Source organism: Choloepus didactylus, chromosome 25 (assembly GCF_015220235.1).
Source record: "Choloepus didactylus isolate mChoDid1 chromosome 25, mChoDid1.pri, whole genome shotgun sequence".
NCBI classification, from domain to species: Eukaryota; Metazoa; Chordata; class Mammalia; order Pilosa; family Megalonychidae; genus Choloepus; species Choloepus didactylus.
Genome location: NC_051331.1, coordinates 2,166,224 through 2,190,069, shown reverse-complemented (window position 1 = coordinate 2,190,069; position 23,846 = coordinate 2,166,224). Strand labels below are relative to the sequence as shown.

General features: G+C 62.7%; 3 protein-coding genes across 4 annotated transcripts; all 3 read right to left on the bottom strand.

The window, feature by feature from the left end:
- Window positions 1-3,785: 3,785 nt before the first annotated feature.
- CCDC194 (coiled-coil domain containing 194) lies at window positions 3,786-8,083 on the bottom strand. Its single transcript, XM_037818319.1, has 4 exons — window positions 7,772-8,083; window positions 6,707-6,803; window positions 6,035-6,167; window positions 3,786-5,573 (listed from the first exon to the last, which is right to left on the bottom strand). The coding sequence occupies exons 1-4, from the start codon at window positions 8,081-8,083 to the stop codon at window positions 5,423-5,425; spliced, it is 693 nt and encodes a 230-aa protein (XP_037674247.1). The 3' UTR covers window positions 3,786-5,422.
- A 1,445-nt stretch (window positions 8,084-9,528) lies between these two features.
- BST2 (bone marrow stromal cell antigen 2) lies at window positions 9,529-11,587 on the bottom strand. Of its 2 annotated transcripts, none has more exons than XM_037818320.1 (5): window positions 11,163-11,587; window positions 10,372-10,447; window positions 10,237-10,297; window positions 9,968-10,115; window positions 9,529-9,813 (listed from the first exon to the last, which is right to left on the bottom strand). In XM_037818320.1, exons 1-4 carry the CDS (start codon window positions 11,424-11,426, stop codon window positions 9,989-9,991), a joined length of 528 nt encoding a protein of 175 aa, XP_037674248.1. In that variant the 5' UTR covers window positions 11,427-11,587; the 3' UTR covers window positions 9,529-9,813; window positions 9,968-9,988. The 2 variants fall into 2 exon arrangements, with proteins under 2 accessions (XP_037674248.1, XP_037674249.1); XM_037818321.1 differs by having other exon boundaries at window positions 9,968-10,112; window positions 11,163-11,584.
- Window positions 11,588-16,406: 4,819 nt separating this feature from the next.
- CILP2 (cartilage intermediate layer protein 2) lies at window positions 16,407-23,846 on the bottom strand. The gene is made up of 8 exons (XM_037818334.1): window positions 23,658-23,846; window positions 23,087-23,185; window positions 22,656-22,928; window positions 22,301-22,456; window positions 21,125-21,403; window positions 20,288-20,396; window positions 19,920-20,077; window positions 16,407-19,344 (listed from the first exon to the last, which is right to left on the bottom strand). Exons 1-8 carry the CDS (start codon window positions 23,719-23,721, stop codon window positions 17,009-17,011), a joined length of 3,474 nt encoding a protein of 1,157 aa, XP_037674262.1. The 5' UTR covers window positions 23,722-23,846; the 3' UTR covers window positions 16,407-17,008.

The following is a 23,846-nucleotide window of genomic DNA, read 5'->3' as shown; positions in this document are numbered from 1 at the left end:
ACGGGATCGTGCTGGTTGAAAGAGATAAAACACATGGGTATACAGTAGGCGCCTAATGATTAGCAAACAGCCTGCGCTCTGCAGTCCCCACCCAATGCACAGCCCTCTTCAGTGCTCAATAAGTGCTTCGGGAGAGCAGTGGGAGGCCAAGTGTGAATGGAGACGGGGGCTCCACCTCTCTGTGCCTCGGTTTCCCCCTCTGTAGGCCGGGATGAGCCTTATCGCCAGCTATGCTGAGATTCGTGGGGATGTGTTATGACTGTAAGTTTCTGCTGGCAGCATTATTTGGGGGCTCGGTGAGATGCTGGACTAGGGGGGTGGGCCAAGGCTCCTGAACCCCAACCCCCCACGACAGGGACGGGAACACGGAGCAGGGAGGGGGTTTCTGGGTGTGCCCTGCTGTCCCGTCCCTCAGAACCAGGAGCTCCCGAGGTGACAGAGCTGGACACAGACACCCCCAGCCCCGTGGGCTCAGGGCCGAGTCAGAGGGAGACAGGAGGAGGCTGACCCCGAGTGACAACGAGAGACCCTGCCACCGCCAGTGGGGACCCAGCGGGTCAAAGGCCAGAGCCCGGGACCCCTCTCCCGGGGGACCCCTGCTCCCACCAGCTGGGTGCTGTAGTGGGCAGCGGGAGGGAGTCCCTGGGGTGGGGGTGGGTCCCTCCAGGTGGTGCTGGGTGGGGGTGGGGGTGGGCCACAGAAGGGGGAAGTTCCCAGGGGAAAGCAGGAAACCACCATCTGACCTTTGACCTTTGCAGCTACCCCAGCAATTCCGGACCCTAGAGGTGAGGGTGGGGGTGGGGGTGGCGGTAGGGGGTGGGTGGGGGTTGAAGGGGGGTGGGCTGGGGGCTGCCCGTGGTGCCCAACCGGCTATTTTCCCAGGTTGGCCAGGCCCCCCAGGGTGGCGTATGTGGAATGAATGAATGAATGAATGAATGGTTGCAATGGAGGGCTCTGGAGTGAAATTCTGGCTGTGCCCCATCTACCAGCCTGAGACCCCAGACCAGGTGAGTGCCCGTCTCTGAACCCCACTTTTCTCCCCCCCGACACACAGCCTGGCACACGCGCGGCCTGAATCGACAGTGGCATTTTATTTCTTTAATGCGGGGGAGACTGAAGAGCCGGGTTTCGGGGCCGTGTGGGGGGCTGCCCCCAGCTCCTGTGCCCAGGGGGACAAAGGGGGCACAGCAGGGCTGGAGAGCGCGTGGGTGAAGAGGGTCCCGCGGAGCCACTGAGGCAGGGAGCCGCCCCGAGCAGAGGCTGGGGGACGTGACAATCCTAGTGTGCCCTTGAGATCCTAGCTAGTCTTCACTAAATATGGAGAGTGTTTCACATACGTGCAGCTCAGTGTGCTCTGTGGCCAAGGAAAATGAAAGGTGACCCTAAACGCCCAGAAAACCAAAGAGCAACCCTAGACCGCACTGAGCCAAAGTGCCACAATTTGGGGGCAATGGTCAGAACATAACAACAAGAATTTTAAATATATATGCTAAAGTAGTTTATTTTAAGCTCAAAAACCAGATTCTTTTTTTTTTTTTTTTTGGCCATTTGAGCTTGCACCTTTGATGCAGGATGTGTCATTTTTGAATAGTATAATTAGCTAGTTTTGTTGCTTTTTTAATGGAAAAGTAACAATGAAACTTGCTCCATTTGGCTCAATATTTTCATCAGCGATTTGTTGATTCCTTTTTTTACCTGTTGTTTAGGTTTTTGCCACATGCCTCACCATCCTAATCATTGGTGTCCATTTTTTTATTGCTCTCAAGGTTTTTGTTTCAATGAACAACACAGGATTTGAATCAAACCCTGACACATGAAATGACCGGGTCGTGGAGTGAGTGTATTTGAATTTTGACAGCAGATACCAGTTTGTCCTCCAAAGAAATTTCTCACGTTGGCACCGCTGTCAGCCGTGTCTAAAATACCTAAAACGGGTTTTCTGGAAATATTCTGCTGCAACCCAGAAAATTCCAGAGGAAGGAGGCTGGTGACTTCTCACAGCTTCATATGAGGCCAGACACCCAGGCCCTGGCTGTCCCTGATGTGAGTGTTTGGTTTTTTCCTGAAAACAATTTGTCATGTTTACAGGAAGTTTTACTCACGAATCCCTTTGAATTCCCTTGGAGGATCATTGCAAAATCAGGCTTTGGGTTTTAAAAGTCTTTTAAATTAAAAAAAAAGAAATTTATTTTGGTAACATGGATACGAGGTAAAATTTCCCATTTTAATGACTTTCCATCATCATCCCAATCGAGTGGTGCTAATTACACTCACGATCGTGTGTCTCCATCGCCACCATCCATTACCAGAACTTTCCAATCACCCCCAACAGAAACTCTGTACATTTTAAGCAATAATTCCCCATTCCCGCCCCCTACCTCATCCCCAGAACCCCATAATCTACTTTCTGTCCAGATTTTGATTTTAAAGCTTTTAAAAAAAAAAAAAAAAAATTTAAGTTTTATTTTTTCTTTGGGCAGTGGCACCAGGTCACTATTTGAAAATTAAAACCAAAGTCTGTGGAAACGTGAAGTTTTAAAAAACCCTCTCAGAACTTTAGGGAGGTCCTCGAAGAAGACAAATTTCAGAGAAGTTCATAAAACCCTCCACTTCTATTTCAACATATGTCGGTTTGGGTTAAATTGAAGTGAGGTTAACTTCCTGGTTATGGAGGTGACAGAGGAGACACACAGAGCTGCTATGGGGGTGGGGGGCAGCTTGTCCTCTCTGATCTCTGTGTCCCCTGTTGAAACCTGGGGACCCCCTTTTCTGCCTGGGACTGAGGGGTTTGGCAGGGTCAGGCGTGTCCCTCACCCGTCTCTGCAGCTGTGGAGGGGGCTCCCAGGTGACCACGGATGGGGGGTGACCAGGATGGCAGGCTGGGGACAGTGATAAGACATAGAGACTGACCAAGACCCGGTAAGTGGACACTCAGGGACAGCAAGACAGAGCCATGGAAGCACGGGCCAGAGGCAGTACCCCCGCAGAAGGCTGTCTGCTCCCCCAGCAGCTGGGGAGACTCGGGGCAAATCGGGGGGCTTGGCTGGTGCTCCCCAAGTCAGCCACGAATCCTCACCCACTCCCTGTCCTGCGACCTGGCGGGCGGCTCAGAGCTGTCGTGTCCACAACCCTCCATTCTGACTCCGACACCCAGGTCATAGGGTTCCCTCCCTGCTCACACACCCACCATAGCTCCCCATTGCTTTCCACCGCCTGGAACTGATTTTCAGGACTCTGGCAGGAACATCCAGTTGGAGTCAGGAGAATCGGTGAATAAATTAATAGTAACGACAACACAGGATAATCGTAATGATAACTAGGAGGTCCCGTTTCCTGTCCTGAGCCAGGCCCTTTACACAGATCCAGCCTTGGACCCCAAAGCTGCACTTCCGTAGGCTCTGGCTGACTGCAGAAGGAGGGGCTGTTTCCGGTTTATTTCCTGATTTAGGACAGCCTTGGGGGGGTGGGTTTCTCAGTCTCACCCACCACCACCCACCCCCAGCCTCCCAAGCTCAGGGTCCCCTGCCCACGGTGGCCAGGGCTGCAGGCTGGGTCGCCCCCTGCTGGCCAGACCCCCTCAACCCACCCCTCAGCCGCTCCCCCTCCCTGGGCAGTGGTCTCCAAGCCCCCTCCAGAAGGCCCCTCCCAGCTGAAGCCCCTGATCAGGTACTGCCAGGTGAGTGGGGGGATAATGAGCAGGACTGGCTGAGGGAGGGGATCAGAGTTCCAAGGGCTACAACAGCCTCAGGGGTTTTTAAAAACAAATTTTATTGTTTTAAAGGGAATGCACATGCATGATTTTAAAAATGCAAACTGTACAAAAAAGGGTGTGCAGAGAAAAGGGACACTGCCATTCCCGCCACTCCCAGCTCCCTAGTTCGCTCCCACCTCTGTGACCAGTGTCTTGTATTTGGATACAAGACACACCCTCATCCATTTTTTTAAAAACGTACACAAATAATTGCCCTCCCTGCTTTACACATTAACATATCTTGGAGTCGATTCGCTGCAGTCTTTTTAACAGCTGTATAGTCTTCCACTGCACGAGTGGGCAGGTAGTCACTTCTTTAAACAATCCCCAATTGACGGATATTTAGGTTGTTTCCAATTTTTTGCAATCACCAAGAATGGGACAATAAATCTCCCCATTCATTTTTTTTGCTTTTTGCCTCCTTTTTAAAAATAAACTTTGTATTTAGGCATAATTTTAGATTTATAGAAAAATTGCAAGATAGTACAGAGAATCCTGAAAGTTTTTCCCATCATTAAAATCTGATATAACCGTGGTGCAGCATCAGAACTAAGAAATGAACCATAAACTCCAGACTATCTTTCAGTTCCCCAGTTTTACCACTAAGTGTTTTTTCTGTTCTACGATCCAATCTAAGATTCTGCAATGCATTTAGTTCATTTTTCACACATGTAAATATGGTTGCAAAAAAATTCCTAGGAGGGAACTGATGAGTCAAGAGTAAATGCATCTTAAATTTTCATAGATTCTAGAAAATTGCCCTTCTGTGCGGCTGTACCAACAAGGGGCTGTAGCCACAGCAATGTATATTAGCAAACAGTTTTGTTTTGTTTTGTTTTTAATTTTGTTTTAATCTTGGCCAAATTGATGGCTTGCAGCTTCAACTTGCGTTTCTTTTCTATGAGTGAGGTTGAGCATCCATTTTTTATATTTCTGTGACCTGAAAGAAAGTTCGAGTTCTTTGCCCATTTTTCTACTGAGTTTTTCCTTTTAGTTAATTCATAAGAGCTCCTTACATAATAATGGAATTAATTTATTTCCAGGTATTTAAAAAAAAAAAAAAAAAACTATCCTAAATGGGGGATCTTTCTTTCCTTCTTAAGTATTTTCTAGTTAGTTGTTTACATTCAGGAAAGTTGTAGTCAGTTCCTTGGGTTTTCCATATATAAAGTCACACCACTCCCCTGCCTCTCCGGCACCTGTGGCAGAGTTTTAAAACCTGCTACTGAATTCCCTTTGCTAAAACTCCATTGGGGAACTTCTTATCCTTCTCACAGGGAGAGGGGTCTGTAGATTTCCTGATGTGCCATCTTTGCCAACTTTGCGTATCAAGGATACATCAACTCCCTAAACAGGATTCTAATCACCCATTTTACAGACAGGGTAAACTGAGGCCCAGAGAAGGGAAGTGACCCTCCGAGGTCACTTCTGAGCCAGGGCTGGACTCTAAGTCCTCACGACTGTGGGACGGGGGAGGCACTGAAGTCAGAGGGAACTTCAAGTCCAAGCTCAGTACCATTTCAGTGTGTGACATCATGAGCCTCAGTTTCCCCATCTGTAAAATAAGCTCTATTTGGTCCTAGAGAGGATACGAGCCCCTTTCCTGTACAGTGTCCTTTCAGGGTGGCCCCTGGGTCTAAGGCTGAGCGTTGAGGGGGCACTGGGGCCGAGTCACCCTCGTGCGCGGCGCACCGGCCGCCGGCAGCTCCCCGAGGATCCGGGCTGGAGGCGCGAGCGGGCGCTGGGCCGGTGGCGCGATCCCTTGCGGGGCCGGGGGCGCGACGCTCTACGCTGGTGGCCCACCCGGGCTTCCAGGGCGTGGCTGCCGGCAAGAGGGGAGGGGGCTGTCAGCACGGGGACCCCGGTCCCCAGGGACTTCCAGCCTTCCTCCGCCCCGGCGCCCCTCCCTGGGTACCCCACCCCAACCCACTAGGGACCGGCATCCCTCCTCCTAGCCCCTTCTCCATCCCCCAGGGAGGGCGGTACCCTAAGGGGACCCCACCCCAGCCAGGAAGCTCCGCCCCCAGAGCCCCCGACCCCTCCCTTGATATTCCCTTCTCCTTGGACTCTCCCCTTCCGCTCTGCGCCCCGCCTCGGGATTCTCTCCCCGCATCTGAGCCCGATCCCAAGAACCCCCGTCCCCAGTGTGGACGCCCCCATCGCCATCCCGGGCTTCTAGCTCCGCGACGGTCAAGTTTCCCGCCAAGGCTCAAGGAGACGAGCCCTGCGCAGCCATTGGCCGCACGCCCCGCCCGTCCGCCCCGGGGCCCGCCCCTCACTCACACCCGCTGGAGCAGCGCCGCCGCCCGGGCCGCGCAGGCTCCGCCCTCGGCCTCGGCTGCGCGTGCGCGCCGCTGCGCCTCGTCCAGCTGCCGGGCAGACTCCGTGGCCGCAGCCTCCCAGCGGGCCAGGGCCTCTGCGGGGGTCAGGGGTCGGGGATCGGGGGTCAGGCCGGGTGCAGGCATACGCCCCTCGCGACGCCGGCCTCTCCCTTACTGGGTGCATACAGCCTGCCGCTTGGCTTGATTTGAATTAAGTGTGTGTGGTGTTTGCACGGCCTTGCCATGTCTTTTGCATAGCTTTTCATAGGTCTTGGTTTGGTATTTGCACATTTTATTTGGTACTTGCATATTTTGTTGTATGTGCATGATATTTATTTTGTATTTGCATATTTTATTTCGTTTGCATATTTAGTTGTATTTGCATGGCGTTTATTATTTGCGTGGCATTTATTTTATCTTTGCATATTTTATTTGGTATTTGCATATTTTAGGTATTTGCATGGTATTTGGAAATTTTATTTAGTATTTGCATATTTTGCTGTATTTGCTTGGTTTTGTGATGTTTGCATTCGTTTGCATGACGTTTGCATGTGCATGCATTCTGCATGCCTAGGAACCTTGTAGCCCCTCCTCCCACCTCTAGCCCTGCCCGTCCTCTTGCACCCCAGCGCACCTGCCAGCGCCCCGTTCTCGGCCCCCATCTGAGTCTCCTGCTCCTTGGCCTCCTCTCTCTCAATCTTCAGTGTTGTCAGCTGGGTCTCAAGCCGGTTCTGCAGACAGGAGGAATGGGGTGGGAGGGCATGGTAGGGGCAGAGCCTTTCTGGGGGAACCAAGGCTTTGGCTGGAGTGTTGGAATGTCCTTTGGGGTGTCTGGAGTTGTAAAGCCCAGAAGTGGCCGCTAAACCCCGAACCCTGGGGTACCCGGCAAGGAGGGCTGCCTGCAGTTGGAGGTCTCTACCCAGGGGTGGTGGGACCCACTGAAGTCTGCGGGTCAGACAGATCCCGGGTTCAAATCCCAGCTCCGCTAGGACCTCTGCTCTCGGAGTTTCAACCCCACCCAAGCCAATTCGGTGGCTTGACAATGGCTGGGTTTCTGGGGTATGTGGGTTGACTCTGTAGGTCATTCCTTGAAACCACCAGCCTGGCCTCTTCCCGGGAGGAGCAGAGCCAGAACTCAAATCCAGGGCGGGCCGCTCTTGACCTCTGCCGCCCCAGCCTCTTGTCCCAGGCAGGCAGCAAAGGGGTCCATTTGGCATTAAATTCAAACCCCTCCTAGCTGGTGGGTGCGCATTGTACACAGTAGTTGCTTAATAAATGTAAATGGTTGGGATTCTGAGGCTGAGTTTTCAGTGAGGCTCAGGGCTGGGAAGGGTTAAGAAAGAGTCTGAGGGGGCGGGTGGCCGGAGGAAAAGAAAGTGCCCCAAACAGCCAACTTTAGCCTCCTAATTACAGTCTTTCCCTGGAACTAGGGCTGCAGGTGGCTGGAGCGGGGGGTGGGGCTGGAAGAAGGCGGCACAGGGGCCCCCAACCACCACTGATCCCCCAAACAGCAGAGGAGGACCATGGGTCCCTCTTGGCCAAAAGTTAGAAGTGAGGGTGAACTGGCATTGTGGAGGGCGGAGGATTTGGGGGCTATTCCGCAATTGGGGCGACAGAGGGACCAGGAGGGAACCTGGGGGAGCTGCTGGTCCTCTCCCCAACGGCCGGGATTCCCCAGCCCCCCACCCTGCCCACCTACCTGGCGGCCCTCGCAGCCCTGCAGCGCCTCCTCCAGCCCCCGACGGACGCCCTCGGCCCGGTGCAGCTGTCCGGCCAGCTCCAGCTCGCGCCGCTCAGCCTCCGCCAGCCGCCGCCGCAGGTCTTCGACCTCGGGCGCCGCGTCCGCGGGCGGCGCCGTCGCGTTGGCCCCCGGTTCCGGGCAGCGACGGCCCCGGGCAGCCACGTTCCAGGCCAGCAGCGCCGCGGCGGCCGCCACCGCCGCCAGGAAGACGGCGGCCCCGCACAGCGCCAGCACCCGCCACGCGCGCCCCGGCTCCCCCGGCTCGGCCATGCCGCCGCCCGCAGCTCTGCGCCCAGACGGCCTCGGGCATTTAATTGGCACCCTGGGGCGCCGAGGACACCCACGGGCTCGCCCCGCCCAGCCGCGGCTTCCCGAGGCCGTGGGGAGGGGCCTGCCCGGGGTTCCGGGTTCGAGTCCCGCCCCTGCAGCTCACGCGCGGCCCTCCGAGCCTCAGTTTCCCCCTCTGGGACGGGAGGGAATCCACGCAGGGCCCAGGCACCCGGTTATGTTGTCCCGGTTCTGCTGGGGCTGCCACCTTTTCCCCCACTTCCCCCTCCATCTTTCCCTCTCCCCCCACCCCCAAGGTCCCCCGCCCCTCCTTGCGGTCCTCTCCCTCCTTGCTGGGCCCGGCTGCCCCTCTGCGAGCACAGCCCCACCCCAGGGCCTTTGCTCTTGCCCGTGCCTCGGCCTGAGTGCCCCCCACCCTGCTAAGTGCCCCTCACCTCCCAGCTCCAGCCCACATTCGCCTCCCCCCCAGCTCCGGCCCTTCTCACCAGCTCCCCCATTTTCCGAAGACCCCTGCGCTTGCTTCCCGCTGCCTCCCCCTGCAGACTGGGTGAGCCCTAAAAGCAAAGCCACCTTGGCCGCGTTCCCGTTGGGCCCGAGCGGGCCGGGCATGCAGCAGGTGCACAGGAAATGGGAGCTGGAGACCCAGAAACTCAGCGAGGGCCCCTCCCCTCCCCCTACGGCCCCCCAGATTCCAGAGGAAGCCGGAGGGGCCCAGAGAGGCTGCGTCACGGCCCCCCACAGCGGACTCCCACCCCCGGCTGGAACCCAATGGGCCCCGGGACACCCCCCCAGGGGTCATGGCCTGCAAGTTGGGCTCCACCAGGAGGGCAGCGTGGGGGTCGAGGGGAGTTTATACCGGGGCTGCTGGGGTGTTGGGGGGAGAATCGAGCAGAATTTCTATCGGGCAAACCTGCCCCCTCGACGGCCAACCCCGCCCAGGCCAGAGGGGACAGGGCAGCACTGTGGGGACATCCCCGTGTTTGGGACGATTTGGTGGCCCAGGCTGCGGGTGGGGAGTTTTGGAGAAGCAGAGGCACTCTGGAGGAGGGGTTCCCAGAGCCGGGCGCTGCAGGATGCATAAGAGTTCGGGGGACGAAGAAGGAGGAACACTCTGACAAAGGCTCGGCCGGTGAGTGTCTGCACATCCAGGTTTGCATCCTAGCCCCCCGCTTTGTGTGTGTAGTGGGGGGACCAGGACAGGAGGCCCCCATCACAGCCCCATCTCCATCCGAACCTCGGACATCACGAGAGGACGCATAGAGGAGAGTGAAACAGGCCGCAGGCAGTGAGCGAGCCGGACAACCACAGCCCCAGGGGAAGCATGGGGGGATGCCGGCCTGAACTCCAGGGGCTCCTGGAACATTCTAGAACAGGGGGAGGCTGATACAGTCACAGGGAGGCCCCAGGAACACACCAGGAACACACAGTACAGTGTTTCCTCGAAAGGGAGTTTTATTACTTGGGGAGCCCACAGAGCCCAGAAGTGTCCCCCCACCCCTGGAGCCAGGACAGCAAAGAAGCAAGTGCCCCCTGCCCTGCTCGGCTCCGGGGAGAGGCAGCCTGCGGCCAGCTCAGCAGCTTCGCCACCTCCAGGGCGGACCCCCGGGGGCCCCCGCCCCCGCTGCCCCTGTCCCCCATGGCCCCTTGGAGGGGCCCCGTCGAGCAGGCGTGGAAGGGGGACACAGAGCTGAGCAGACCAGGCCGGCCGTGGCCTAAGAGACAAGATGGGGAGAACTCAGGGCAAGAGCCCCCCAAACCCCACCGCCCCCCAGAGCCCCCTCCCCTCTGCCCTGCGCTCCCCTTCCCCAGGACTCCGCCGCCCACCCCACCCCGGCGACCCTCGACCCCCAGCTGCCCCCTCCTCACCGGCCGGCGAAGGGGGGGACCTCAGGCTCGCAGAGCCCCGAGCCCCAGGAGCAGGAGCGCCGCGGCCGTCCAGGGGCCAAGGCCGGGGCTGCACGAGGAGCCGGCGGAGGCGGCGTCGCTTCCCCTCCTCGGGGCCTGCTGCTCCCTGCTAGGGCGGAGACCGGGGCGCTCAGGCGGGGGACAGGGGGCAGGGGGTGGGCGGCCGCCTCGGCTGTACCCCAGGAGGAAGGGGGGAGGGTCAGGGGGCGTGGCCGGGGGGGGTCTCTGACCTCAGTCGCTCCACCTCCAACGTGGCCTCCTGCAGCTTCTGGTTCAAGCCGGCGACCTCCCCTGGGGGCGGGGCAGGGGCGTGTCAGCGCCTCGGCCCCGCCCCCGCCCCATAACCACGCCCCTCCCCTTCTCACCCAGAAGCTCCTCCAGTCGCGCCTGCTGCTCCCGGCCGTGAGCCCTCTCCAGCTCCAGGGCGTTCTCCAGGCCCACCTGGGACAGAAGGGGCGGGTCAGAAATTGGGGTCCCCACCCTGGGGCCTTGGCTGCTGTCCCTGGGTCATGGACCCCCTCCCCAGGCTCTGGAGTCAGAGGGGCTTAGGTCCAAACCGGCTCTTAGCTTCCCCTTCAGCCCTCCTCAGGCCTCAGTCTCCAGCTGCGAAGAATGGCCACGCCACCACCCTCCCGGGGCTGCCAAAAAGAATGGCTCTCCAAAGGGAGTTTTAAGCCCCAAACGTGGGAGTTTTGAGGCTCCCCATACCCAAACTGTGGTGGAAATTTGCAGATCTCTTGAACCAGTGATTGGGAGGATCTAGAGGTCCCCCCAGAACTCCATCACAGGGGGATTTCTGGGTGTAAGTTAGATGCCTAGTGGGAGTTTCAAGGGTCCCCATATGACAGCCCTGGTGAGTTTCCATCTCCTGGGGGTGCAGTGGAAATTTCAAGGGCCCCTTCTTCAGGGCCTGGTGGGACCCCATATCCAGTCCCTAGTGGGGATTTCTGTGCCCCCAAGACTGCCTATGGGGAGTTTCAAGCTCCCCCACACCAGCACCCTGGAGACAGACTGGAGGTCCCCCAAACCCCAAGGGGAAACCAAGGCTGCTGACATGGGGGCCCAGAGATGGTTTCGAGGCCTCCCCCATCTCTGCCCAGGCCCTGTGGGAAGTTCTGGGGAGAGTTTCTAGGCCCCCCGCCCCGGGGCTGCTTACGGCAGTCTGGTTGCAGGTGGCGGCTCCAGCCTCGGCGGCCCATACAGCCTCCTGGGCCCGGGTCAGCTGGTGCTGCAGCTGGTGGGTGGTGTTCTGACAGACTCGCTCGGCCCATTGGCCACTGGCACAGGCCTCGCTGTTGGCCTTGAGTGTGAAGAAGATCAGGAGGACCGTGAGGACCACATCCAGCAGGAGCAGCAGGGCGCACAGTAGCCACAGCAGCCTGCGGCCCCCCAGCCCCTGCTCCCTCCAGAGGTCAGCCATGGGTACAGGAAGATAATGGTAAAAGCTGGGTGCAATCCACGCCTCCCCTGGATGATGGAGATTGAGCAGACAGGAGGGAGCAGTGCTAGAAACTTCTAGGCTGTCGGTTTATTAGCATAAGGGCCATCCTGACCAATGACCTGCAGCCTTGGAGGCCCTGGGATGGGGTATTTGCCGGAAGAGGACGGCTGAGATCTTCAGTTTCGCTTCCTTTCAGAGGAGGTGGCTTTTGTTTCCGGGGCGTTGTGGGCTTGGGCCTTTCTGGGCCTTTCTGGGCCAGCGAGATCCCACGGGAGGGGAGATGGGGCCACCCAGGACACCCAGCTCGCGCCCCTGCCCCTCTGCTGCATGTTACTGAGGGTGAAAACTGCGATTACTGACGCCTTCTGCATGCCGGCCGTGCATCCCTCACGACCTGAAGAGGCAGAGCCGGGGAAACTGAGGCTGCGAGGGCGAATGGTGGACTGCGGCAGGGCCTGGTTCTGACTCAAGGGGCCGGGCTTTGTGTTCAGGGGTCTCCGCGGCGGCCCGGCAAGGGGACCCTGGGGAGCCGAGGGGGCGACGAGCAGGGGCGGGGAGGGGCTGCGTGGCCCGGGCTGCAGCTCCCCTTTTGGCCACCAGGGGCCGCCCCAGCCCGCACGAGAGGTCACTGGGTGCCCTGGCCCCGTGGGAGGGGGGCTCCTACTTCCAGAATCGGCCAAGTAAACCCTCTGAGCCTCGGTTTCCTCACCTGTCAGGTAGGACCAGCCTCACCCGGAGGGCCAGTGAGATGTGAGCAAAGTGCTTCTGCATCCAGTAGGTGCCCAATGGATGTGTGACCACCTGCCTGGCCTGTGGCTCTGAGACAGATGATGCTGAGATAGGATGATGCTGGGGTGATGAGTGGGTTTTGGAGAAAGACATTCAGGTTCATTTAAGTGCCGGGGGGACATCCAGGGGAGAGGCCAGGAGTGGCTGGGCCCGCGGGTACGGGAAGCTCAGGCCACACTGATCTCCGTTCTGCCGTAGCTACGGGATCCAGGGCTTCCCATAGCAAATCAGCCCAGTTATAGGCTCCCGTCTGCCTGGGGAGTGAGGATGAGTGGGGGTGAGCTCCCTGTTGTCAGGGGCATGCAAGCAGACAAGGAGTCTCCAACTGCGGCAGAGCATGGCTGGGCCAAGGTGTCTTTGAGGACGCACCCACAGGCAGGTCACAGCCTGCGGAAAAGGGGCTGAGAGCAGCCATCCGGCAACCAGATTCCCCAGCCGGTCAACAGGTTCCAAAGAGCTGGCGGATGGACATTCCCCGGCACCAGGCGCTGGCGGCCGCTCCCTCCTGGTGAAACCCAAGTTGGGCCCGCCGTGGGCTGCGTGTTTTTCCAGTGGCTTCCTCAGCCACGGCCCGACCGCAACCCAGATTCCGTTGGGTCAGCTGTTTCCAAGTGTTTGTGTTTGACCAGGCCAGACGGCGGTGGGGGCCCCGGCCAGGGGCCCAGGCCTGCCGGAAGGCCCGGTGAAGCACCCCCAGGTGCCCAGGCAGCCCCTCTCTGCCTGCAAGTCCCCCATTAAAGCCACTCAGCGGCCAAAAACCTGAAAAGGCTCAGGGGGAGCTTGTGTTTCCCGGGCGTGGGAGACCCTCCCCGGCCAGGACCCCCGATGACCAGGAGACGACCCTTGGCAGAGCTGACGCATTTGAGCTGCAAAGTCTGGACATCAAACTATCAGGTTGGCTTGGATGGGTTAGAGGCCATGATTACGGGTCGGAGGCCACAGGGTTGTGTGCAGACAGCTCTGCCTCCCTGTGGGGCTGGGGCAGGTGACTGGCTTCTCTCACCCTCAGTTTCCCCAGCTGTAAAAGGGGGATAATAATAGAAACTGCCACCACACGGAAGGAGCTTCACAAACCCGAGGTGTTTTCTCTGCCTCCCTGGCTGGGGCTGGCTCGGCCTCCACTGTCTGACTGCAAAGTCCCCGAGGTCAGAGGCTGGGTGTCTTACCGTGTCCCTCCCCTGCTCAAAATCCTCATGGACAAAAGGTAAACTCTAAAACCGGTATTCAAGTCCTTTGGAGATCTGATCTTCGCTTGGCAAACTCCTATTCACCCTTCAAAGCCCATCTCAAATGCCCTCTTCTCCAGAAAACCTTCTCTGGGCCTTCTGGATTTTCCCAGCTGTGGGAGTGGGATATCTGTGCCCCCTCACTTGGCCAGGCCTGGGGCTGAGTTTCTGTGCAGTCGAACATGGCTGAAGGCACAGGCTGTGTGTGGGCGTGTTTGTCCCTGTGCTGGGCCCCCGGGACATCGAGCTGTTGGCCCCTTTACGAGGGAGCCACAGTCATGGCCCGGCCTGGGAGCTCACTCCTCCACTGCCCCTCACTTAGTCGGGAAGAACTGGGGGTTGGGGCACCAGGCTCCCAGCCTGCACCGAGCTGGCCTCGAGCCCCCCCAGGGAAGCTCAGGAGGGAGGCGGGGGCCCAGGGCAGGCCTCGGAGCACATACCTGAGGTTTGGCAGCTCCCGGCCCCACTGGCCCCCTCAGCTGACTCAGCAGGAGGGGTTTAGCCCTTCCCTGGAACAGCAGCGGGGGCTCTGAGGCTCGCACCCCCAGCCCGTCCCCGGGGCCCCTGGTGGGCTGACGGAGGCTGGGACCCAGGCGAGGTGGCTGTGAATCCCTGGGAACGCATAGTGTGTCTGGGTCTCTCTCTGCAGCCGTGACCCCACGTGAGCCGGCCTGCATTTGGGAGTGCCATGATCTGCCTCCCCGCTGGCGGGCGCCATGCCTGCCTCTCCACTGTGGAAACATAAGCACGCCCGCCGCACCTGAAGGAAGCCAGGTCTCCCCGCCAGGCTGGCCCCGTCTTTGGGGTCTGGGACTGGGATGGCACCCAACTCCAAGGGCTGATGAGAGAGACAGGCGGGCTGGGGAAGTGGTGGGCGGCTGCACCAGGCCCACGAGGCCCCGACGCAGGGAACCAGGGCTGCTCGGCCAGGACAGGAGGTGGTTTAGCGGGGAGGGGGGCTGGGCTGCCACGTGGGAGCAGGCAGACCCCAGTTCTAGAAAAAACAACACTGTCCAACAAGCTGCATCCCACCCTGGCTCCGGGGGAGCCTTCGTTACAGGAAATGGCTTAACCATCCCCTGCTCCAGCACCTTCTGTGGCTCCCTATTGCCCTCCGGAAAGCGCTCAGTCCAGCATTCAAGGCCCTGTTCGCCACCCCTGCCCGGCTCCCTTCTGCTGCCCTCCTAAGATTTGCTGCCTGTGGCCTTCGCATATGCCATTCCTGCTCCCAGAATGCCCACCTGGAGAACTCCTATACATCCTTCAAAGCCCCCAGTGCCTATGTCCCTTCCTTTCCCTTTCTCCCACCCTCCTCAGTCCCCCCAGCCACTTCAGCTGTGAAATGGGGGATGAGAATCCCCCCTCAAAGCATATTCCAGGGTCCCCAAAACAATAAATATACGTTAACTGCCCTTAAAATGAGTTTGGCCCTGGGGTGGGGCCTGACTCCAGGCAGCACTTAGTGTGTTCATTTTTATTTTCCTCCTCCCAGATTCTGCGGTTTTCGGACTTGTTCTAAGCCTTTTACTGCTCCAAGATTCCCTGACCCCCCCTGTGGTGCTAGGAATTTTAAGAACCCCTGGTTCTAAAATTATAAAAGTCAAAAATGCCGTGGGTGGGACGGAGCCTCTGTGCCCTGAGCCGACCCAGTGCCCGGAGCTGGGGCCCCTGGCGCTGGGGGGAGCTGCTGCGGGGGTGTGGGGGGAAATGGCTTTACCAGGAGGCCCCTTTGGTCCGTGTTCAGCCGCGGGGTTGGGGGGCGGAAGTCGGGCTCGGGGGGCTTGGACAGGGGTGCGGAAGGCACTGGCACGAGCTCAGGGGTGGTGTCCTGCTCTCGGAACCCCCGCTTCCTCGTCGGGAACTCGGGGCCCGGCGCTGCCCTCGTGGGGGGCTGTTGGCGAGCGTCACGCAGTCGCCAGAGGTTCCGGGGCTGCCTTGGCGATTCTGGGCGACGTGCCCTCTGCCCAAGACGCCCTCCCCGGCCTGCGGCCCCCCAAGAGCCCCTGTTGGTCCCCAGCCCCACCGTGGCCGTCTGGGGAGGGGGTTTGCGGGAAGAAGCGCCCCTGCTCCGGCCCCACCCTGGGCCTGGCCGGCCGCCCATCCCAATCCTGCTGCCCCCGGCCTGGCAGCGAGCGCAATGCCAGCACTTTTTTGGTGAAAGGTATTTGGCCCGGGAACCTCACACCTCATCACCCTCGGCCGGCAACGGGGCTGGCTGCAGGGGGGCTCCCCCCGACTGGCTGCTCCCCAGTACCCCGCCAGCGGCCGGGACCCACTCCCTGTGAGCCCTGATGTGGGACGGCGCCGGGAGGGCATTGGGGGGCCCTACGGCACATTCTGGAAAAATTCCCGTGGAGCCTGGAAGCCACTTCCTGTCCCCTCTCATCCCGGATTTGTCTGGGGTGAGGGTCCCCCAAAGCTGGACTCCAGCAGCGCTCCCCGAGCTCACCCCCTGGTCAAAGCTGGGAGGTGTCAGGGTCTGAGGGAAGGGTGGGCATGGCCGGATGGAGAAGCATGGGGGGTCTCAGGTGGCTGAGTGGTGACCCCGAAGGTGGGCTAGGGTCTGCGTGGACGCCCAGCGGAGAATGATCAGCTCCACGTGCTGGGCAGGTGGCAGGTGGGGGTGAAGGGACGGGCGGAGGGGGAGGCCTGCCCATGGCGAAGGCTCTCAGCTGCCCCTTGCCCTGTCTATAAAGTGGGGATACGGCTCGGACGGGGTGGCGGGTGGCTCCGGCCCGGCAGGACGTGATGAATGGGGGGTGACGAGTGTGCTGCCCCCCCCAGCACTGAGGTCATGGCGGGCGCCCGGAGCTCGGCTCGGAGCAGCCGGGTCACCACGTCACTGGGGGCCTCGCGGCTGCCGGCTCATGGTGTCCGTGCGCGTCCCTCACGTGTCCCCTCCTGTGGACACACTGCCCGAGTCCAGCCCAGAGGTGACAGAAGACAAAGCGTTTTTAATCGAGCACGAGAAGCATGGCCCCCGACCCGGCTCCTTGGCTGATGGGGGCTGGGCTGGGGTGGGGTCTCTATGCACCCACCTCACGAGAACTGCACCCCCATTCCCAGAGCCTCCCCCAGCCCGGCTGAGGTGTACAGGGGAACCCCGAGAAGCCCCTTCCCGGATCGTAACTGGGCTGACATCTTCATCCACCACCAGCCGGCCTGCTGATTTGCTTCAATAAATAACCCCGAGGACAAAGATTGGGGGACAGGGGTTGGTGAGGAAGTGCCAAGCTCAGCAACAGGCACAAGGGGGCTCGGTGGGCACAACCTGAACCCCCAAGGGGCAGAATCTCCAAAGTCGGGGTGAAAGTAACAGACGTCAAGGCCACCTTGAGCTGGGGACGGGCAATTCCCTTGGCTCCTGGGTGTAGGGTCAGGACAAAACCGCCACCTCGTGACGGACCCTCCTGGGGTCACTCTTTTTGTGAGTGAATTCCAGGAAGGGGTGAGGGGACGGGGCCCTGGGCAGAATCCCGGGGACGGGGGAGATTCGGGGTGAGGATATGAGGACCCCGGAGAGCGCGGGGGCAGCGGCTGGGGGGGTCACGGGCGGGCCCTGCCCCGGCGGGCACGGGAGACCCCCTGGCCACGAGCCTGCTCCCTGGCCACCGTGCCCATCTCCCGGCGGATGTCGCCCAGCGCGGCCCCCGGCGACTGCAGCAGCCTCTGGAAGAGACTGGGCCGGTCGGCTGGCGGCTCCCCACACTGGAAGGTGACAGCCGTGCCCGCCTCGGCCTTCATCTCGCGCGAGAAGCCGTCGGAAGAGCCGTCCAGGCAGCGGCCGATGGCGATCTCCTTGGCCAGCCGCGGGCTCTGGTCGGTGACCGTGTAGACGCCGTAGTTGTGCCCCAGGGGGTCGAGCGGGGCCAGCATGGCGAAGGCGGCCGGGTCGTCGGCCGGCGCGGCCGGGGGGTGCCGGGCGAGGTAGTCCTGCAGCAGCCCGGTGACTGCCACGCGGCGGCAGCTGCCCTGCGGGGTGACGGTCACCAGCGTGCGGTCCGGCTGCCGCTGGTCGAACAGCATGCCGCTGCACTTGAACTCCACGCAGGCGGCCGACACGCCCGGCCTCTCGGGGTCCCGCACGCTGCGGGCGTCGCGCAGCCCGTACAGCTGGCCCCGGGTGCGGGGGTGGCTGCCCCCCGCGTTCCGCGAGCGCACCATGTACTCCTGGGGGCCCTGGATCTTCACCTTGAGGAAGCAGGCCCGGAACTCCTGGGGGTTCGGCCACCAGGCCAGGAAGTCGCCCGTCCAGGAGGCAGGCGCGTCCTCGCGGAAGGGCACCACGTTGAACTCGTAGCGGTCCGTCTCCACGCGGGCGAAGCGGAAGTGGCCGGCGGTCACGGGGGCCTCCCGGCACTCGTGCAGGCTGCGCCACGGGTACACGGGCCCGTTGGCCTCGGCGGGGTGGCCGGGCCTCGGTTTGGCCAGCTGGATGTGGAAGCCGTGGCGCTTGAGGGCCGGGTCGTCGTGGTCGGTGCGGCGGTAGCCCAGCCGGCCCAGGTAGGGCTGGGGGACGCCCACGGTGGCTGGGAGCGGCCGGGGCCGGGACGGGGCCGGTTCCAGCTCCTCTCCGCCCAGTGTGGCCGTCACCAGGGCCGTGTAGGCGTCCGGCCGGTCGGCGTCGCAGAAAGCGGGGAGGCAGGCGCCGTTGGGGCCGGTGACGGCGCTGTCGAAGCGTCCCCAGGCGCGCGGGTTGGCGGGGAAGCCGGGCAGGGGCTCCAGGTTGACGAGAGTGACCACCACACCCTCCACCTGCTCGTCGGGGGCGAACTTGTCATTGGCGTAGGCGCGCACCTTCACGAAGCAGCGCCGGCGCTCGGGCACGTCCAGGTTGAAGAGGCGCCGCTCGCGGACCTCCAGGTTGCCGGCCAGGAAGACGCGCTCCTCCCGGCGCACGCGGGGGCCGGCGGCCGCCTCCCACTGAAAGCCGCTCTCCTGCTCCCACAGCCCCGACGTGGGGTTCAGCGACCACAGCTGGAGGGCCTCGGCGTGGCCCGCCATGGGGATCTGGCTGGCAGCCACGCGCACGGCCACCGGCCCCGTCCACAGCGGCTCCCCGGAGCCGGCCGCACGCAAGTCCACCCAGAACATTCCGTAGGTGCGCAGCAGGGCCAGCTCGCCGTCGGCGTCCACGAAGCGCAGGTCGCTGGGGGCAGAGGCGGCCGAGGTGAGGTTGCGTGGGTCCACGAAGGTCACCCGGGCCTCCACGGCCCCCGTGTAGGGCCGGCCGTCGGTCCGGCGGAATGTTCTGGAAGGGAAGACGAGCTCGCCCAGGGGGGCCCCGTCCGCCAGCTCGCCGAGCGGGACCGAGTTCACCCGACGGGCATCCAGGATGACCGGATCCTTCTTCCGCATGGCCCTGACCTCGTGGTACACGCCGGCGCCCCGAGGGTCGAAGGGCAGGACCCTGACGGCATCCGCGAACCGGCCGCTCGGGTCCACGAAGGTCACCACCAGCCGCTCGGTGGCCGGCGGCACCTCGAGGTTGAAGTCTCCCTGGAAGGAGGTGAAGCCGACAGTCTCGGGGCCCAGCAGGATGCGGGTGAAGCGCAGGGGCTCCCCTGAGTCGGCAGCCAGCAGGCGGCCGCGGACCAGGCCCCGGGACGGGAAGCACTTCCGGCAGCCGCACTCGGCCACCACCTTGACCGGGAGGACGTAGCCGGAGCAGCGGACCTCCCGGCTCTCCAGGCGGCGCACGGAGCAGCAGCGCGAGCCGGGGTCCCCACACCGGGCGCCCCAGCCTGCGGGCCCGGGGCAGCGGCTGTCGGGGCACAGCCCCACGTCCAGGAAGGTGGGCCCAGCGCCCGGGCGCCCGCAGTCCTCGGGGAGCCGCACCAGGTGCTCACGGGGCTCGGGGTCGCAGGCCAGACGGCCGGGGTCTGTGGAGACACCGTGGGGTCCGGGCGAGGTCAGGGATCCGGCGAGGCCGGGGTCGGGGAGTTCAGGGTCAGGGGCTCAGCCCAGGGGTTGGGGCTCAGGGAGGTCAGGGGTCGGTCTGAAGTTGGGGCTCAATTTGGGGTGCAGTCAGGACTCAGTCTGGGGTCAGGGGTCAGTGAGGTCAGGGGTCGGTCTGAAGCTGGGGTTCAGTCTGGCACACAGTGAGGTCTTGGTTCAGGGTCAGGGGCTTGGCCCAGGGGTTGGGGCTCAGGGAGGTCAGGGGTCAGTCTGAATTTGGGGCTTGACTGGGGTGCTATTGGAGCTCAGTCTGGGGATGGGGCACAGCCAGGGTTCAGGGCTTAGTAAGAGCCTCAGATCAGGGCTTAGTGATGTTAGGGGTCAGTCTGAAGTTGGGGTTCAATTTGGGGTGCAGTCAGGACGCAGTTTGGGGTCAAGGGCTCGGGCCAGGGTCTGGGGTTCATTGGGGTCCTCAGATCAGGGTTCAGCAAGGCCAGGGGTCAGTCTGAAGCTGGAGCTCGATTTGGGGTGCTGTCGGGACTCGGGCGGGGCTGCTCACCAAGCACGGTGAGCTGGGCGTCCCCTGAGCGCACGGCGCCCGCGCCGTCCCACACCTTGCAATGGTAGACACCGGCCTGGTCGGGGCGCAGTCCCCGCAGCTCCAGGACGGCCCCAGCCCCACGTTTGCCCCCGTCCAGCAGCGTCCCATTGTGGAACCTGGGTGTCGGGCAGGTGGCACTTGGGGGACCCCCAGCATGGAGAACGGGCTGCATCCACCCCCACCCTCGGCCAGGGACCACCAGAGCGGCTTCCCCAGGGCCCACAGCCTCCTCTCCCAGGAGCAGGGCATCGAGGCCAGTGGAGACTTCCAGAAGGCCTGTCAGGGCCCCCAGGACTCCTGACCCCGGGCGAGGGGCAGGAACTCACCAGGAGTATTTCTTGGGCCTGGGGCTGCCCGCAGCTTTGCAGCAGAAGGTCACGTTCTGGCCGGCCTCTCGCACCCGGGACTCGGGGTGCTTCACCAGGTAGGGTTTCTCTGGGGGTGGGGGCCGCAGAGGTCAGGGCCCGGCCCCCACAAACCTGCTAGACTCCTCCCGGCACCCCTTCCCCAGAGCAAAACCCCCCATTCCCCTTCATTGGGGCACTGGGTGCCACCTGCCTGGCCCCTCCCCAACTCGAGGCGATCCTGCTTCTGCTCGACACTGCACCCCGTCTTAATGCCTCCCCTGGGCTCCATGTTTAGACACGTCGCCTTGCGCCTTCTCCAACTGCACATCTTGTTTATCCCCATGGCACCATGTTTAGCTTCCCGCCTTTTCCGATGGCCATGTCACATCTTATTTCTTCCCCATGACACCATATTTAGCTTCCTGCCTTCTCTGATGGCCGTGTCACATTTTATTTCTTCCCCAATGGGCCATGTTTAGCTTTGTGCCTTCACCAGTGACTGAGATGCATCTTATTTCTTCCCCATGTTGCCATGTTTAGTTTCCCGCCTTCTCCGATGACCATGTCACATGTTATTTCTTCCCCAATGGGCCATGTTTAGCTTTGTGCCTTCGCCAGTGACTGTACTACATCTTATTTCCTCCCCATAGTGCCATGTGTAGCTTCCTGCCTTCTCCGATGACCGTGTCGCATCTTATTTCCTCCCCAGTGACCCCACTCTGCATCTCACCTTCTCCCTCCCGGGAACTCTGTGTCACCTAGAACTTCCTCCTTTGTTCCTCAGCTCCCACCACCACCTTGCACAGAAGCCCTTACCCAACTTCTCAAGGACGATGGAGACGACGGCAGAGACAGAGCCGTTGGCCTGAGCCTGGGCCATGCCTGTGGAGAAGCCGTCCATCTGGGCGCTGACGTTGACCCCACTGCCGGCACATACACCGGGCACCCGGAAGATTCCGTGGGCATCGCTGGTGGTCATGGCATCAGGCCAGCCTTGCACAGAGACCTGAGCCCCTGGCAGCAGCCGACCAGACGGGGTGACCACTGTGCCCAGGAGGACATGGTCGGGGCATCCGCAGGTGTCGGGACTGCACCCTGGGGGGAGGCACAGGGGGCAGCAGGGGCACCTGGGGAAGGCTTCTGTGCTTGGGTCACTCAGCAGACACACCGAGACACCCCTTGCGCCCCTGAGAGGCCTCAGCAGGGCCCCCCCAGGAGCAGTTCCTGGTGTGAAGGGGGGAGGGGGGAATGGGCTGGGGGTCAGGTCTGGGCAACCTAAGAGCCACTGAGGCCAGGTCCAGCAGGACTATGCCCAGACAGGGGCTGGGGCCAGCGAGGGGCCAGGTCTAGAGCTCAGCACTGCTCCCTCCCCTCCGAATCCTGCGGTTTCTCCATAAAACGGAAAATTCCACTGGCAATTTCAGGGCAGAGGCTGGGGGAAGGGAGAGCCAGGCGGGGGTGGGGTGGGGACCCCACGGCCCCATTGGCCACCGGGCACGGAGTCGCCACACCATGTTTGTGGAGCTCAGGCCCAGGCAGAATTTCCAGCCGCCTCTTGGCTGGCCCGGGTGTGGGCCCGGGAGAGTCTGGGGCTACCGTCTGCCAGGCCCCGGGCGCGTGTCTGCGAGGGCGCAGCGGGTGGGGGTGGGCGCGTGCCCCAGGAGCCTGTGTCCCGGCTTCTGGGTGCGCCCACGAGAGCGGCCGCGCACTTGGCCGTGCAGAGGGGAAGCGCGTCCTCCCCCTGCCCATTGCTGCACGGGGACCTCAGAGGTTGACGTCCATTCCCTGAGGCCCCGCCGGAGAGAAGGAGGGGCGGGTCTCCCGGTGGCCACGCCCTGCACCTGGCCCCGCCTCTCCGCATCAGGCCCCACCCTGCACCTGAGCCCCGCCTCTCCGCACCAGGCCCCGCCCTGCACCTGGCCCCGCCTCTCCGCACCAGGCCCCGCCCTGCACCTGGCCCCGCCTCTCCGCACCAGGCCCCGCGCCTCCTACCTGGGCACTCCGGCCGCACGCACTTCTGCGCCTCCAGGGGACGCCCCGGACAGGCGTCTCCAGCGCGCTCCTGGCAGCGGCGGCGGCGGAGGCGACGGCCGGGTCCGCAGCTCCCCGAGCAGGGGCCCCACGGCCCCCAGGCGCCCCATGCGGCCTCTGAAGGGAGGGACGGCAGGGGGTTCGCAGCTGGTTCAGGCGGCCGTCCCCCCAGGCCCGACCGCGGGCATGGAGGACCCCCGCGTGCATCGCCTGGCGGGCACCCCGGTGGTCACCCCCACCATCCCCTCGCGGTCCCGCCCACCCCAGCAGCCCCAGCCCCGCCCACCCCGGCCCCGCCCACCGCGGCCGGCCTCACCGATTGGGCAGCGGAAGCGCACGTGGTAGTTGGAGCAGCGGCGGCCACGTGGCTGCTCGCGGTTGAGGCACCAGAAGCCGCGCGCGGGGCTCAGGTGCACGCGCTCGCCGACGGCGGCCGGGAGGGCCCAGTCCGTGGTGCGCGCCTCCAGCGCCAGCGGCCGCGGGCACACGCGCGCCGGCCCGTAGTAGAAGCGGATTGCGGCCAGCGTCTCGAAGTCGCCGTCGCCGCCCGGGTGGTCCACGTTGAACCAGGACGTCCACTCGCCGGCCTCTGCGGGAACGGCACGCGCTGCCACCCCGGCCGCCACCCGCAGCCCCGAGCCCAGAGCCCTGGGCCCCCCTGGGGACCCGGGTAGCCTGGGCTCCTGCATCCCCCACCCACCCCCGGGCGACAGCTGCAGAGCCGGGTCGGACCCCTGGCCGACTCACCTCTCCAGTCCTCCGGGGCTGGCGAGGCCTGGCCGGGGCGCCACCTCCCGCCTTCGAGGCTCCACGCGGTCCCCGGGGGCTCCTCGGTGGCGGGGACATCTGCGGGGAGGCGCTCTGATGGGAGCCGCCTCGTAGTGGCCCCCGAGCTCCCGCGGCCTCCTGCCGCCCCTAACCCACCTCCGATCCCCTGTGGCCGGCGGGAAGTCCCTCCCCGAGTCTGCCCACCAGCCCTCCACTCGCGGCCCAAATGACGGGCGGGAATCCAGCCTGGCCGCTCCCGTCCCGAGCTGTCCGGGATGGCGGGAGTGAGGGTGGCGACCTCAGACAAGTCCCTTCGCCCTCGGGGCCTCAGTCTCTCCATCTGAGAAGCGGGGGGAATCAGAACTTCTCCAACCCCTTCGGCTCTGGGGCTGGGACTGGGTGGATTCAGGGTCCCGACGCTGGGGTGGGGACGGGCGCCTCGCGCTCCCGGGACCCCGGACGGTGGTCCCTGGCCCCCCGGGGCAGCGCGCGAGCGCCTTGGTCCTCTCCCCGGGGTTCCTGGGGGGCTGGGGGGCCCCGGGCGCCTCACCTCCGGCTCTCGCCAGGTGCACGGCAGCCACGCAGAGGTACAGCAGGGGCGGCAGGGGCGGCATGGCCGGGTCCGAGTGTCCGCAGGAGGCTCCGGGCTCCGCGGCGCGCGCTGGAGGGACTCCCCGGGGCTTGGCGGCCGCTGGGGGCTGAGGGAGGGGGCGGGACGCGGCCCAGGCTCCGCCCCCAC